Raw genomic sequence first — 14,054 nt, 5'->3', positions numbered from 1 at the left:
GTGGCAGTGCCCAGGACTCGGTGTCACCCCCACCTGTCCCCAGGTGTGTGCAGGGCTCGGTGTCACCCCCGCCTGTCCCCAGGTGTGTGCAGGGCTCGGTGTCACCGCTGCCTGTCCCCAGGTGTGTGCAGGGCTCGGTGTCACCCCCAGGTGTGTGCAGGGCTCGGTGTCACCCCCGCCTGTCCCCAGGTGTGCCCAGGGCTCGGTGTCACCCCCAGGTGTGTGCAGGGCTCGGTGTCACCCCCACCTGTCCCAGGTGTGTGCAGGGCTCGGTGTCACCCCCGCCTGTCCCAGGTGTGCCCAGGGCTCGGTGTCACCCCCAGGTGCGTGCAGGGCTCGGTGTCACCCCCAGGTGCGTGCAGGGCTCGGTGTCACCCCCAGGTGTGTGCAGGGCTCGGTGTCACCCCGCCTGTCCCAGGTGCGTGCAGCAGGGAGTGCCTGTTTTGGCTGCAGTCCGTGTTTATCCTGGCAGTTTCCAGAGGGGAAGGAGCAGAGCCCTGCCAGGGCGGCCGCACCCCGATAAGGAGGAATTCCCGAGGGGCGATTTGCCTGTGCCCAGCTGTGCCCCACGTGCTGTTTACCCCGGGCTGGGGGAGATTTTATCGCAGGGGTGGGGCAGCAGCAGGCTGGCCTTGCTGCTGCTCTGTTCCCAGGGCTCTGCCGTGCTTTTGTCTCCCGAAGGAGCAGGAATGCTGCAGCTCTGCCAGCTCGCCCTGGAGCTGCCTGTGCAGGCACCTCTGCTCCTGTCCCCTCTGTCCCCTCTGAGAGAGACTCGGGGTTTGACTGGGGAGCTCTGGGAAGGCTCAGGGGAAGAATTAAAGCAATTGTTCTCTCCGTCTCTGTACCATTGTTTCCATAAGAACGGTGGATTTCTAAGAATAAAGTGTTTTTTCTTGTGTTCTGAAGATAAAGTCTCTGTATCACCTTTGGCTGTCCCTGATACCCCTTTGGTGACAGCCCTGTGTGACGAGGACAGGCTGGCTGCTGGCAGTGTCCCCTGTGTCTGGCAGTGTCCCCTGTGTCCCCTGTGTCCCCAGGACAGGCTGGGTGCTGGCAGTGTCCCCTGTGTCTGGCAGTGTCCCCTGTGTCCCCAGGACAGGCTGGCTGCTGGCAGTGTCCCCTGTGTCCCCTGTGTCCCCAGGACAGGCTGGCTGCTGGCACAGGGCAGGGAGGATGTGGAACGAGAACAACGACGCGAGCTCAAGAACAGGAAACCCTCTCTGAGCTCATCCCCACCCCGGCCGAGGTTTCCTCTCCCAAAACGTCGAGCTCTCACCGAGTTCTCCGTGCCCAAAAAGGCTGCAGGGTTTGTTTGCAATAATTCTGGTGTAACCACAAAAAAATCCTCTCCCAAAAAGCCAAAAAAAGCCAAAATGGTGTCAGCAGGGAGATGGAGGAAGGGAAGTGGAGCACAGGGCGGGACCAAAAATCCAAATTTTGGGAATCCAAAATGTCCTGTGTGGAAATCCAGCCCCCAGCCACACAAATCCAGCCATGGGGAATATCTAAATCTCCTTTATAGATGAGGGAAGGTGCCTGGACATGCCCCAGGTGTGTCCTGGCATGTCCCAGGTGTGTCCTGGCATGTCCTGTCCACACAGCCCCAAGACCCCGAGGGGATTTAAAGGTGACAAAAAAAGGATGGGGATGGCAAAGCCCCCAAAATTGGGGTGGAGGAGCAGAACTGGGGGGATAAACCCCAGGAATTCCCTGGAGTGCTGGGATCCAGGGTCCCCAAGGGATTTAAAGGTGACAGAAAAAGGATGGGGCTGACAGAGTCCCCAAAATGAGGGTGGAAGAGCAGAACTGGGGGGTGATAAAATCGAGGAATTCCCTGGAGTGCTGGATCCAGAGTCCCCAAGGGGATTTAAACAAAAAATGGGAGTGACAGAAGCCCCAAAAATGAGAGTGGAGGAGCAGAGCTGGGGGGATAAACTGCAGGAATTCCCTGGAGTCTGGGATGCTGCAGGACACTGCAGCCCCAGGGCTGCTCTGCTGTCCCTGTCCCATTTCTCACGGTCCCCTCCTTGCTCAAGCCCATCTTGCAAGGCCTAAGTCCAAGTCTAGGCTGGGCTTTAAGCCCTGCCTTGTTTGCCCTGCCTGCCCGGCCTGTTCCTGGGGTCACACCCGGGTTACCAATTACAGCCGGGATTAAACATCTTAAACCCGGCTCACCCCCGGGCTTTTTCCCCTTAAATTCCCACTGATTGTGCTTAACTGGTGTCCCCAGCCAGGTGTCTGTCCCTCCCCTTCCTCAGCCACTCAATGAGATTTAAACCAGGCCAATACATCCATTTTTATACAGTTCTGGACCCTTCCCAGCGATTTTTTCCCCCCCTAAACATAAAGAAAAGCAGCTCTTGGCTGCTCAGATGGACCAGGACAACCTTCAAATCCTTCCCCAAGCTCGGGGTGGCTGCAGGGGTGGCCAGGGGAGGTGACAGCACGCGGGGCACGGCCGATGAGCAGGATTTGAGGGGTAATTCTCAATTCTGGGGCTGTTTTCCTGCGGGGCACAGGGGGTGCAGGGTCCCCCTGCGTGGGCAGCTGGCTCTGCTGGGGTTCCAGGACAGCTTGAGCTGGGGTTTTGTGCCTCATGCCCTATAAACTGCAGACTTCAGGGTGTCGTCACCCTAAAAAAAACAAAAAAAAACCACAATGAGTCCAAGTGTGGTGTGGGAACTGCTGCCTGCTAGGTGAACAAAAACACCCCGAGCTGCTGACTTGCAACCCTCAGTCCCTGTGAGCAGCTCGGGGTTTGACCCTTGGTTGAATGCCAAATGTGGTCCCTTTTTATTTTTTTTTTAATATTTATTTATTTAAATATTTTTTTATTTTTATTTCAGTGTAAAATTTCCGGCTCGACTGGTTTGGAGGCTCATTTGGATACCCGGGAGGGTTTGGGAGCTGATCAGAACTCCTGGTTCCTGTCAGACCAGTTCCAGCCTGGCCAATCCCTGAGCAGAAATTTGTTGAGTTGGGCTTGTTGTTTTTATTTCTTTTTTAAAAATTGAAATAAAGATGCTCTCAGCTAAATGCAGGGTGGAAAACCAACCCAGCCAGAGCAGCCTCAAACTCAGCTCTCTTTTTACACCCAATTTGATTTTCTGGTGGTTCCTTTGCTCTGGGACTCCTCTGAGCTCTTGGAGAGGCTGCACTGAGCCTCCAGCTCTGCCTTAAAACCCCAGGGCCAGAAATTAGGGACACATAACCCGCTTAGAGAGCCTCGAGCCCGCAGGAAATCTCCTCTTGGAAGGGCTTAGGGGCCGAGGGATTTGGGAGCACCACGGAGGTGACCAGGAATAAATGGGAATTTGGGGAATGGTGCCACCACTTCCCCCATCCTGGGGGGACCAGAGGAACCTGCCCGGTGGGGCTGGCTCATCCTCATCATCATCAGTGCCTAATGAGCGCAGTTAGCCCCTGATGGCTAATTAATAGCCCCGGTTATTAGAGCTATTCTGGGCTAGGCTGCAGCAGAGCTCTGCTCCAACCCGGTGACTCAGGGCTGGAGGATTCCACCCCAAAATTCCTGAGGCTGAGGGGAACCAGCCCTGCTGCCAGCTGGGATGGCCACGCTCAGCTCAGTGAAATGAAATTAATTTTTAGTTTGGTTTTCCTGGCTGTTTTTGCACGGGGGATGTTTCCCCACCGGGATGGTTTTGCTGGATTCCCATTTTTCCAACGTGGCTGCCCAGCTGTGTTCAGAGCTCTGGATGTTTATCCAGCCTCTCCCAGGGGCTCTGGAATATCCAACCCCCTCCCCCTGCTCTGTGCTGGGCTCTCCCAGGCCTCAGTAATCTGTGGTGCTGTCTTTAAAAAAAAAAAAAAAAACGGAAAAAAAAGTCCTTAGACTTTAATCCTTGGGTTTATTTCAAAGCTTACAAAGGCAAATCCGGTTTGTGGCAAGAGATTTGCCTGATTTCTTCTGCTCTGGGGATGAATGGGGTGGCAGATGGGGAGGGGGGGATTTGGGGACCCCTCGGCAAAGCTGAGCCCACCCTGGGCACGAAATGGGGTCAGTGCAGAGCCCTGCTCTGGATTCCCCTTCCCCACAGCTTCCAAAGCCATTTTCCTTCCCCCATTCCCATCCTGTTCCCAGCTCCTGTTCCCAGCTCCCGTTCCCAGCTCCCGTTCCCAATTCCCGTTCCCAGCTCCTGTTCCCAATTCCTGTTACCAACTCCTGTTCCCAACTCCTGTTCCCAACTCCTGTTCCCAACTCCTGTTCCCAACTCCTGTTCCCAACTCCTGTTCCCAACTCCTGTTCCCAATTCCCATTCCCAGCTCCTGTTCCCAACTCCTGTTCCCAATTCCCGTTCCCAATTCCCATTCCCAGCTCCCGTTCCCAGCTCCTGTTCCCAATTCCCATTCCCAGCTCCTGTTCCCAATTCCCATTCCTGTCCTGTTCCCAATTCCCGTTCCCAATTCCCGTTCCTGTCCTGTTCCCAGCTCCCGTTCCCAGCTCCCGTTCCCAGCTCCTGTTCCCGGCTCCTGTTCCCAATTCCCGTTCCCAGCTCCTGTTCCCAATTCCCATTCCTGTCCTGTTCCCAATTCCCGTTCCCAGCTCCTGTTCCCAATTCCCATTCCTGTCCTGTTCCCAATTCCCGTTCCCAATTCCCGTTCCTGTCCTGTTCCCAGCTCCCGTTCCCAGCTCCCGTTCCCAGCTCCTGTTCCCGGCTCCTGTTCCCAATTCCCGTTCCCAGCTCCTGTTCCCAATTCCCATTCCTGTCCTGTTCCCAATTCCCGTTCCCAGCTCCCGTTCCTGTCCTGTTCCCAGCTCCCATTCCCAGCTCCCGTTCCCAGCTCCTGTTCCCAATTCCCGTTCCCAATTCCCGTTCCCAGCTCCCGTTCCCAATTCCCGTTCCCAATTCCCATTCCTGTCCTGTTCCCAATTCCCGTTCCCAGTTCCCATTCCCAGCTCCTGTTCCAGGCTCTGCACAGCCCTGGCTGGGAAATCCCTTGTGCAGAGCAGGAATCAAACCAGCTGCAAGCAAAAGGCCTCAAAAAAATCCCATTACAGCCCAGAATCCTGGGGAATATTGGGAATTTGAGACCTGGGGAAGGAAAACCTCAGTGCCCTCCCCACTTTTAGGGGATGAGTGGGTGATGCTGCCCCTTGCTCAGCGAGTCCAGGATAATTTAAATCCCAGGAAAGGCTCAGAGAATCCAGGATAATTTTCCAGAGGGACAGGACCCCGAGGAGCCCCAGAGAGGTGGGATTCCTCATCCCAGCTTCTATTGAAAAGAAAATCTAAAATAAACTCCTGAATACCTGTGAAGAGTTCAACAAAATAAAACCAAAGTGTTCTGTCGCATAGAGCAGTAAAACAAAAAAATGGAAATTAAAATGAGAGGCTCAGACTGAATGTAAGAAAACCTTTATCATCCCAAAAACAAACATAAAATGCAAGGTTTCCCAAAAAAATCCTACAACTTCCAACCTTAAAAATGCACAAAACCAACTGGAAAAAGCCCTAAACAACCTCATTTAATCTCCCAGCTCTACATTAAACACCAAACCTTCCACCCCCTGTGCCCCTGTGCTGATCTGGAGATGCCAAGTGAGGAGCTGGCACTCCTCTGGGAGCAGAGGGCATTTTCCTGGAGGGATTCCTCATCCCAGCTTCTGTTGAAAAGAAAATCTAAAATAAACTTTTGAATACCTGTGAAGAGTTTAAGAAAATAAAACCAAACTCTTCTGTTGTATAGAGCAGTAAAACAAAAAAATGGAAATTAAAATAGGAGGTTCAGACTGAATGTAAGAAAAGCCTTTTCCATCTCAAATACAAGCATACAATGCAAGTTTCCCCCAAAAAATCCTACAGCCTCCAACCTTAAAAATGCACAAAACCCCAACTGGAAAAAACCCTAAACAACCTCATTTAATCTGACAGCTCTACATTAAACACCAAACCTTCCACCCCCTGTGCCCCTGTGCTGATCTGGAGATGCCAAGTGAGGAGCTGGCACTCCTCTGGGAGCAGAGGGCGTTTTCCTGGGCAGCAGAGCAGAGCTGTGGCTGGAGGCTCTCCCCGGAGCTGGAGGAGGTTGGTTTGGAGCCACCCCGGGATTATTCAGGGATTATTCACCCGGATCCCGTCCTGCCTCAGGAACTCTCTCATGGTGATCCAAGCCCAGCCTCGGCCTCCCCTGCTCTCTGGCTCGGGGCCAGTTTCAGCCCTGGGCCAGCTCCGGGCTTGTGGTGGCTCCCAGCTGCTCCTTCATCTCCCGCAGCATCACCAGGATTTCTCCCGTCCCCCCCGCCTGGAGACCGCGAGCTCTGCTCGTCCCTGCCTGCCCTGGCTTGTCCCGGCTGCCCCGGGCGTGGGGCACGTCCCTGCTGCCTCCTGCTGCAGCCTGCTCTTCCTCGCCTGGGCTGCAAGGGCTCAGCCCTCACCTCCTCCTCTTCCTCACCTGGGCTGCAAGGGCTCAGCCACCTCCCACATCTTCCTCTTCCTCAGCCTGGGCTATAAGGGCTCAGCCCTCACCTCCTCCTCTTCCTCAGCCTGAAATGGGGCTGCAAGGGCTCAGCCACCTCCCACATCTTCCTCTTCCTCACCTGGGCTGCAAGGGCTCAGCCCTCACCTCCTGCATCTTCTTCTTCCTCAGCCTGAAATGGGGCTGGAAGGGCTCAGCCCTCACCTCCTCCTCTTCCTCACCTGGGCTGCAAGGGCTCAGCCCTCACCTCCTGCATCTTCCTCTTCCTCAGCCTGAAATGGGGCTGGAAGGGCTCAGCCCTCACCTCCTCCTCTTCCTCTTCCTCAGCCTGAAATGGGGCTGCAAGGGCTCAGCCACCTCCTGCAGCCTCCTCTTCCTCAGCCTGGGCTGGAAGAGCTCAGCCCTCACCTCCTCCTCTTCCTCAGCCTGGTTAGGGCTGGAAGGGCTCAGCCCTCCCCTCCTCCTCTTCCTCAGCCTGGGCTGGAAGGGCTCAGCCCTCCCCTCCTCCTCTTCCTCAGCCTGGGCTGGAAGGGCTCAGCCCTCCCCTCCTCCTCTTCCTCAGCCTGGTTAGGGCTGGAAGGGCTCAGCCCTCCCCTCCAACCTCCTGAGGCAGGGTAGGGGTGGCACTGTCACCCCTCATCTCCTGCAAGGGACACCTGGAACCTCCCTCCTTCAGAAGGTTCAGGAATTTCAGAAGGTTCACAAGGCTCACAAGGCTCTCCCTCCTTCAGGGATCTCCGGGAGGGGTTGGCCTTGCCCCAGGGACAGGGATCCAGGGATGAGTCCCAGCAGGGACAGGGATCCAGGGATGTCTCCAGGAGGGACATGTGGGGATGGGACACTGCTGGGACAGTCCCTGTGTCCCTTTGTCCCTGTCCCCCTGTCCTGTCCCTATCCCTGTGTCCCTGTCCCCTCTCTCCCTGTCCCCCTGTCCCCCTGGCCCCTGTGTGCCTGTCCCCCTGTCCTGTCCCTGTCCCCCTCTCCCTGTCCTCTTCCTGTCCCTCTGTCCTCTCCCTGTCCCTATCCTGTCCTCCTGTCCGTCTGTCCTGTCCCTATCCCTGTGTCCCTCTCCCTATCCCTTTCCCCCTGGTCCTTGTGTCCTTGTCCCCCTGTCCTGTTCCTGTCCCACTCTCCCTGTCCTCTTCCTGTCCTTCTGTCCCTCTGTCCCTATCCTGTCCTCCTGTCCCTGTCTCCCTGTCCCTCTGTCCTGTCCCTGTCCCCGTGTCCCCCCCGTGTCCCCCCGCCCCCGCCTCCCCCGCGCGCTGTGACGTCACCGCGCTGAGCTCAGCCTCTATTACCATACCGCTCCATTTGCATTCCCTCATTTGCATGCCGCGCGGCCAATGGAACGCCGCGGCCGCGCCGTGACGTCACTCCCGAGCCGCTCCATATAAGCGCCGCGCGCAGCCGCCGCCGCAGACGGAGCGGAGCGGAGCCGCCGGGAGGTCGCGGGCGAGCCCGGCGGGATGAGCCAGCGCCTCAGCCAGAGCCAGCGCCGCGGGCCGCGCCCCGACATGGTGCCCGAGATCGCCGCCGCCGTGGGCTTCGTGTCCGGCCTGCTGCGGACGCGGGGCTGCGTCAGCGAGCAGCAGCTGCAGGTGTTCAGCGGGGCGCTGCGGGAGGCGCTCACAGGTGAGCTCGGGGCGGGGCTGGGCCCTTCGGGGGGCCCTCAGGGACAGGGGCCCACCGGAGTGTCCCTCACATCCCCGGTGTGCCTTCCAGGACCTGCTGTCCCTTTGAGTGCCACTCTGTGCTCCTTTCAGGACCTGCTGTCCCTTTGAGTGCCCTGTGCGCTCCTTCCAGGACCTGCTGTCCCTTTGAGTGCCCTGTGTGCTCCTTTCAGGACCTGCTGTCCCTTTGAGTGCCACTCTGTGCCCCTTCCGGGACCTGCTGTCCCTTTGAGTGCCACTCTGTGCCCCTTCCGGGACCTAGTGTCCCTCCCGAGTGCCACTCTGTGCTCCTTCCAGGACTTTGTGACTTTTTGAGTGCCCTGTGTGCTCCTTCCAGGACCTGCTCTATCCCCCCCCTCCCGAGTGCCCTGTGTGCTCCTTCCAGGACCTGGTGTCCCTCCCGAGTGTGCTCTGTGCTACTCTGTGCTGTCCCTTTGAGTGCCACTCTGTGTCCCTTCCAGGACCTGCTCTATCCCCCCCGGGTGCCCCCGTTGTTGCTCCGAGGCCCTGCTGTCCCTCCTGTCCCGATTCCGGGACGTGCTGTCCCCTCCTTGGTGCCCCCCGTGTCCCCTCCGGGATCTGCTGTCCTCTCCCGAGTGGCCCCGTGTCCCTTCCAGGACCTGCTGTCCCTCTTGGGCTGCCTCCTGTGTCCCTCCGTGTCCCCTCCGGGACCGGCTGTCCCTTCGGGGCCATTCCCGGTGCCGCCTGTCCCTCTGTCCCTTTGTGTCCCGGGGCTGTGCAGACCCCAGGGCTGTCCCCGGGGGTCCCTGCCGGTGTCCCCCCCGGTGTCCCCCCCCGGGGCCGTTATCGGGGCAGGGAGCGGTGGCCGGGCTCTGATAAGGGGGCTCGGGGAGCTTTGGGGTGCCCTATCTGCCCCCGCAGCCCCCGGCGTGGTCCTGCCGGGGTTTTTTGGGGTGCAGGAGCCGCCTTTGGGGTGGGCTGGCAGCGCTGCCCCTGCCGTGCCCCCCGGGAAGGGTTTGGGTTTTATTCCTGCTCTGCCCCGTTCCGTTTGTGCTCCCGGAGCTCGGGGAGGCTCTGCCCGGCTGCTTGTTGGGGTTTGGTTTGTAAACACCGAATTTAGGGGGAGATGGAGGCCCTAAACCCCACCTGCCTGTGGGGAAGGAGCACTACAGACACCCCTGCTTCCCTGAGAAACCCTTTAAAGGATTTTCTTTAGGATTTGGCCTTTAAACCCTGAATTTAGTGGTAACTAAAGGTCCTAAACCCACCTGCCTGTGGGGAAGGAGCACTGCAAACTCCTCTGAGAAACCCTTTAAAGGGTTTTCTTTAGGATTTGGCCATTAAACCCCAAATTCAGTGGGAACTAAAGGCCCTAAACCCACCTGCCTGTGGGGAAGGAGCACTACAGACACCTCTGAGAAACCCTTTAAAGGGCATTTTTTTAGGATTTGGCCTTTAAACCCTGAATTTAGTGGCAGCTAAAGGTCCTAAACCCCACCTGCTTGTGGGGAAGGAGCACTGCAAACTCCTCTGAGAAACCCTTTAAAGGGTGTTCTTTAGGATTTGCCTTTAAACCCCAAATTCAGTGGGAACTAAAGGCCCTAAACGCACCTGCCTGTGGGGAAGGAGCACTACAAACTCCTCTGCGAAACCCTTTAAAGGGTGTTCTTTAGGATTTCACCTTTAAACCCTGAATTTAGTGGCAGCTAAAGGCCCTAAACCCCACCTGCTTGTAGGGAAGGAGCGCTACAAACTCCTCTGCGAAACCCTTTAAAGGGTGTTCTTTAGGATTTCACCTTTAAACCTTGAATTTAGTGGCAGCTAAAGGCCCTAAACCCCACCTGCCTGTAGGGAAGGAGCACTACAGATATCACTGCTTTCCTGAGAAACTCTGAAAAGGATTTTCTTTAGGATTTGGCCTTTAAACCCCAAATTTAGTGGTAACTAAAGTGCCTAAACACCACCTCGGTGTTGGAAAGGAGCATTACAGACTCCTCTGAGAAACCCTCCAAAGGGCATTTTTTTAGGATTTGGCCTTTAAACCCTGAATTTAGTGGCAGCTAAAGGCCCTAAACCCCACCTGCCTGTGGGGAAGGAGCACTACAGACACCACTGAGAAACCCTTAAAAGGGTTTTCTTTAGGATTTGGCCTTTAAACCCCAAATTTATTGGGAGCTAAATCCCACCTGCCTGTGGGGAAGGAGCACTACAAACACCTCTTCAAAGGGTTTCTTTAGGATTTCACCTTTAAATACTGAATTTAATGTCACCTAAAGTCCCTAAACCCCTTTCTCACTGTTCTTTTCCCCCCAGAGCACTACAGACACCACTGGTAACCCAATAACACCTTTAAAAGGGTTTTCTTTAGGATTTCACCTTTAAACCCCAAGTTTCATGTCCCTAAACCCCTTTCTCACTGTCCTTTCCCCCCCCAGAGCACTACAGACACCACTGGTTCCCCAATAACCCCTTTAAAAGGGTTTTCTTTAGGATTTCACCGTTAAACCCCAAATTTAATGGGAGCTAAAGTCCCTAAACCCCTTTCTCACTGTCCTTTCCCCCCCAGAGCACTACAGACACCACTGTAAAGTGGGTTTTCTTTAGGATTTCACCGTTAAACCCCAAATTTCATGTCCCTAAACCCCTTTCTGACATCTCTTTCCCCCCCCAGAGCACTACAGACACCACTGGTTCCCCGACAAACCCTCCAAGGGCTCCGGCTACCGCTGCCTGCGCATCAACCAGCGCATGGACCCCCTGATCGGGCGCGCCGGGGGCCTGGTGGGGCTGGGGCTGCCGCAGCTGCTGCGGCTGCTGCCCCCCGAGCTGGCGCTCTGGGTGGATCCCTTCGAGGTGTGCTACCGCATCGGCGAGGACGGCTCCATCTGCGTGCTCTACCAGGCCTCCAGAAACCCCAATTCCTGCGCGGGGGTGCTCACCTGCAAGGAGCAGGTGATGCTGGGCCGGGGCAGCCCCTCGAAGAACTGCATCATGGCTGTCTCCAGTTGAAAAAAAAAGAAAAAAACCAAACAAAATGAGAAAAAAAGAAAAAAAAAAAACAAACCCCGGGAAAAGAAAATGAATCTCCTCCTTGTCCTTACACTGCCAAGACACAGGCTGCTGTAATACCTCGAGCTGAGGATCTATTTTTAAGATGAAGAGCTATTTATATTTTTTTTAAAAAAAAACTGCAGAAAATCTAAAATTAAAATGTTGGGTGCCGCCCTGAGCCGAGGCGACGCCCCAGGTGCCTTTTCTAAAGCTGTTGCAAGCTTGTGAGTTTCTTTTTTTTTTAATTATTATTATTGTTTTTAATTGTTATCTACCTGATGTAGCGTTGGATGGCGACTTTGGGGCTGGCTCTGCTCACCTGGAGTGGGGATGAGGGGGTGAAGCCAGCGTGGCTGTGATGTCACCTTGTCACCTCCCTGCTGTCACCTTGCTGCTGCAGCTGCAGGCGTGGCAGAGCTGCTGCCCCGACCTCTGCGGGGCCTGGATTTGGTGTCACCCCGGGGCTGGGTGGCCTTGGGGACATTGGGGTCACCCTCCTGGATGTGCTGCCTTATCCTAGCCCCTCTCTGGAGTGGCTCACCTGGCTCGTGGAGCGCCTGGCAGTGTCCCCAGGGTGGCACTGAGGGGACATTGCTGCTGTCACCACCCTCTGGGGCCTGGATTTGGTGTCACCTCGGGGCTGGGTGGCCTTGGGGACATTGGGGTCACCCTCCTGCCTTATCCCAGCCCCTCTTGTCACCTGGCACGTGGAGCAGCTGGCAGTGTCCCCAGGGTGGCCCTGAGGGGACATTGCTGCTGTCACCGCCCTCTGGGGCCTGGATTTGGTGTCACCTCGGGGCTGGGTGACCTTGGGGATGTTGGGGTCACCCTCCTGCCTTATCCCAGCCCCTGTCTTCGCCTGGATGGGCTCACCTGGCACGTGGAGCAGCTGGCAGTGTCCCCAGGGTGGCCCTGGTGGCCCTGAAGGGACATTCCTGCTGCCCCGACCTCTGCGGGGCCTGGATTTGGTGTCACCTCGGGGCTGGGTGGCCTTGGGGACTTTGGGGTCACCCTCCTGGACGTGCTGCAGCTCTGCCCTGCCTTATCCCAGCCCCTCTCGTCACCTGGCACGTGGAGCAGCTGGCAGTGTCCCCAGGGTGGCACTGAGGGGACATTGCTGCTGTCACCGCCCTCTGGGGCCTGGATTTGGTGTCACCTCAGGGCTGGGTGACCTTGGGGACATTGGGGTCACCCTCCTGCCTTATCCCAGCCCCTGTCTTCGCCTGGATGGGCTCACCTGGCACGTGGAGCAGCTGGCAGTGTCCCCAGGGTGGCCCTGGTGGCCCTGAAGGGACATTCCTGCTGCCCCGACCTCTGCGGGGCCTGGATTTGGTGTCACCTCGGGGCTGGGTGACCTTGGGGACATTGGGGTCACCCTCCTGGACGTGCTGCAGCTCTGCCCTGCCTTATCCCAGCCCCTGTTGTCACCTGGCACGTGGAGCAGCTGGCAGTGTCCCCAGGGTGGCACTGAGGGGACATTGCTGCTGTCACCACCCTCTGGGGCCTGGATTTGGTGTCACCTCGGGGCTGGGTGGCCTTGGGGACATTGGGGTCACCCTCCTGCCTTATCCCAGCCCCTGTCTTCACCTGGCACGTGGCTCACCTGGCAGTGTCCCCAGGGTGGCCCTGGTGGCACTGAGGGGACATTGCTGCTGGGAATTCCAAAAACTTTCTGCTCCCCGGGGCTCAGCCCAGCCCTGCCCCCCGTGTCCCCCCCCGTGTCCCCCCCTGTGTCCCCTCTGTGTCCCCTCTGTGTCCCCCCCGTCCTTGTCCTGCAGAGGTTGGGCTGTGCCTCCCCCTTTTTGCCGCCTGTTCTCCTCCAATCTGGACTTTTTGGGGTTGTTCAGGTGCTTTTGGGGTGCTGAGGTTGCTTTTTAACCCCCCCAGCACTCCCTGCCCCCCTTGGGGAGGGGTTTGGGTCCCATCTCTGGTACAAAACTTTCTGTAGGGTTTTAGATTCTGCTCTCTGCCCCTTTTGTGTTCTGCCCAGGTGGATTTTGGGATTTGGGCTTTAAACCCCAAATTCAGGGGCAGCTAAAGGCCCTAAACCCACCTTGGTGCTGGGAAGGAGCACCACAAACACCACTAAAAACCCTTAAAATTATTTTCTTTAGGATTTCACCTTTAAACCCCAAATTCAGTGGCAGCTAAATGCCCTAAATCCCACTTCATGCTGGGAAGGAGCATTACAAACACCAATAAAAACCCTTTAAAGGGTTTTCTTTAGGATTTGGGCCTTAAACCCCAAATTTAGGGGCAGCCTCAATTCTCAAATATTTATATTTTTTTAAAATTATCCAGCTTTGCCTTCTAAAATTCAGATTTTATGTTTTGGAAAATCAGCTTCTATTCTCAAATATTTTTATATATATTTTTTAATTATCCATTTCTGCCTTCTAAAATTCAGATTTTATTATTTTTTTAATCCCAAACCACCAAGACCTGGGAGCTCAGCCTCGATTCTGAAATATTTCTATTTTTTTTTGATGCCAGGCTGTTTGTGCCTGAGGAGAGCAGAGCTCTCTGCCCTTGCCTCACTTCCCTGAATTCCTTGTGCAATAGCTGACCTCACCCACACCCAAAAATAAAAAAAAATTTAAAAATCAAATTTTTTTTCCAGGAAAAGCAATCCCACTGTTTTTAATTTTTTAAAAAAATTTTAATTTTTTTTTTTTTTTTTTTGGGCATTCCTCCCTTCGAGCTGCCCCAGGAGGAAAATCAAAATTCAATTTTTTCCCTCCCCTCTCCCCAGAATTCCCCAAGAATTTCCCACCAAATCCGCCTCATCCCCGAGGTGAATTTGATTTAAAAATAACCTTCAAAACCCAGGGGCTTTGGGCAGCCCGACGTGGGGTTTGGGACTCTGGCAATATTATTGTTATTTTATTTTATTTTATTTTATTTTATTTTATTTTATTTTATTTTATTTTATTT

At 55.6% G+C, this 14,054-nt stretch overlaps 1 protein-coding gene across 1 annotated transcript; it reads left to right on the top strand.

The window, feature by feature from the left end:
- Positions 1-7,858: 7,858 nt before the first annotated feature.
- Positions 7,859-11,330, top strand: BTG2 (BTG anti-proliferation factor 2). Its single transcript, XM_064399180.1, has 2 exons — positions 7,859-8,070; positions 10,741-11,330. The coding sequence occupies exons 1-2, from the start codon at positions 7,905-7,907 to the stop codon at positions 11,076-11,078; spliced, it is 504 nt and encodes a 167-aa protein (XP_064255250.1). The 5' UTR covers positions 7,859-7,904; the 3' UTR covers positions 11,079-11,330.
- Positions 11,331-14,054: the final 2,724 nt, after the last annotated feature.

The sequence above is a fragment of the Passer domesticus genome, chromosome 25, assembly GCF_036417665.1.
Source record: "Passer domesticus isolate bPasDom1 chromosome 25, bPasDom1.hap1, whole genome shotgun sequence".
NCBI lineage: Eukaryota > Metazoa > Chordata > Aves > Passeriformes > Passeridae > Passer > Passer domesticus.
The sequence above is the reverse complement of the archived record's forward strand: the minus strand, read 5'-3'. Positions and strand labels throughout refer to the sequence as shown.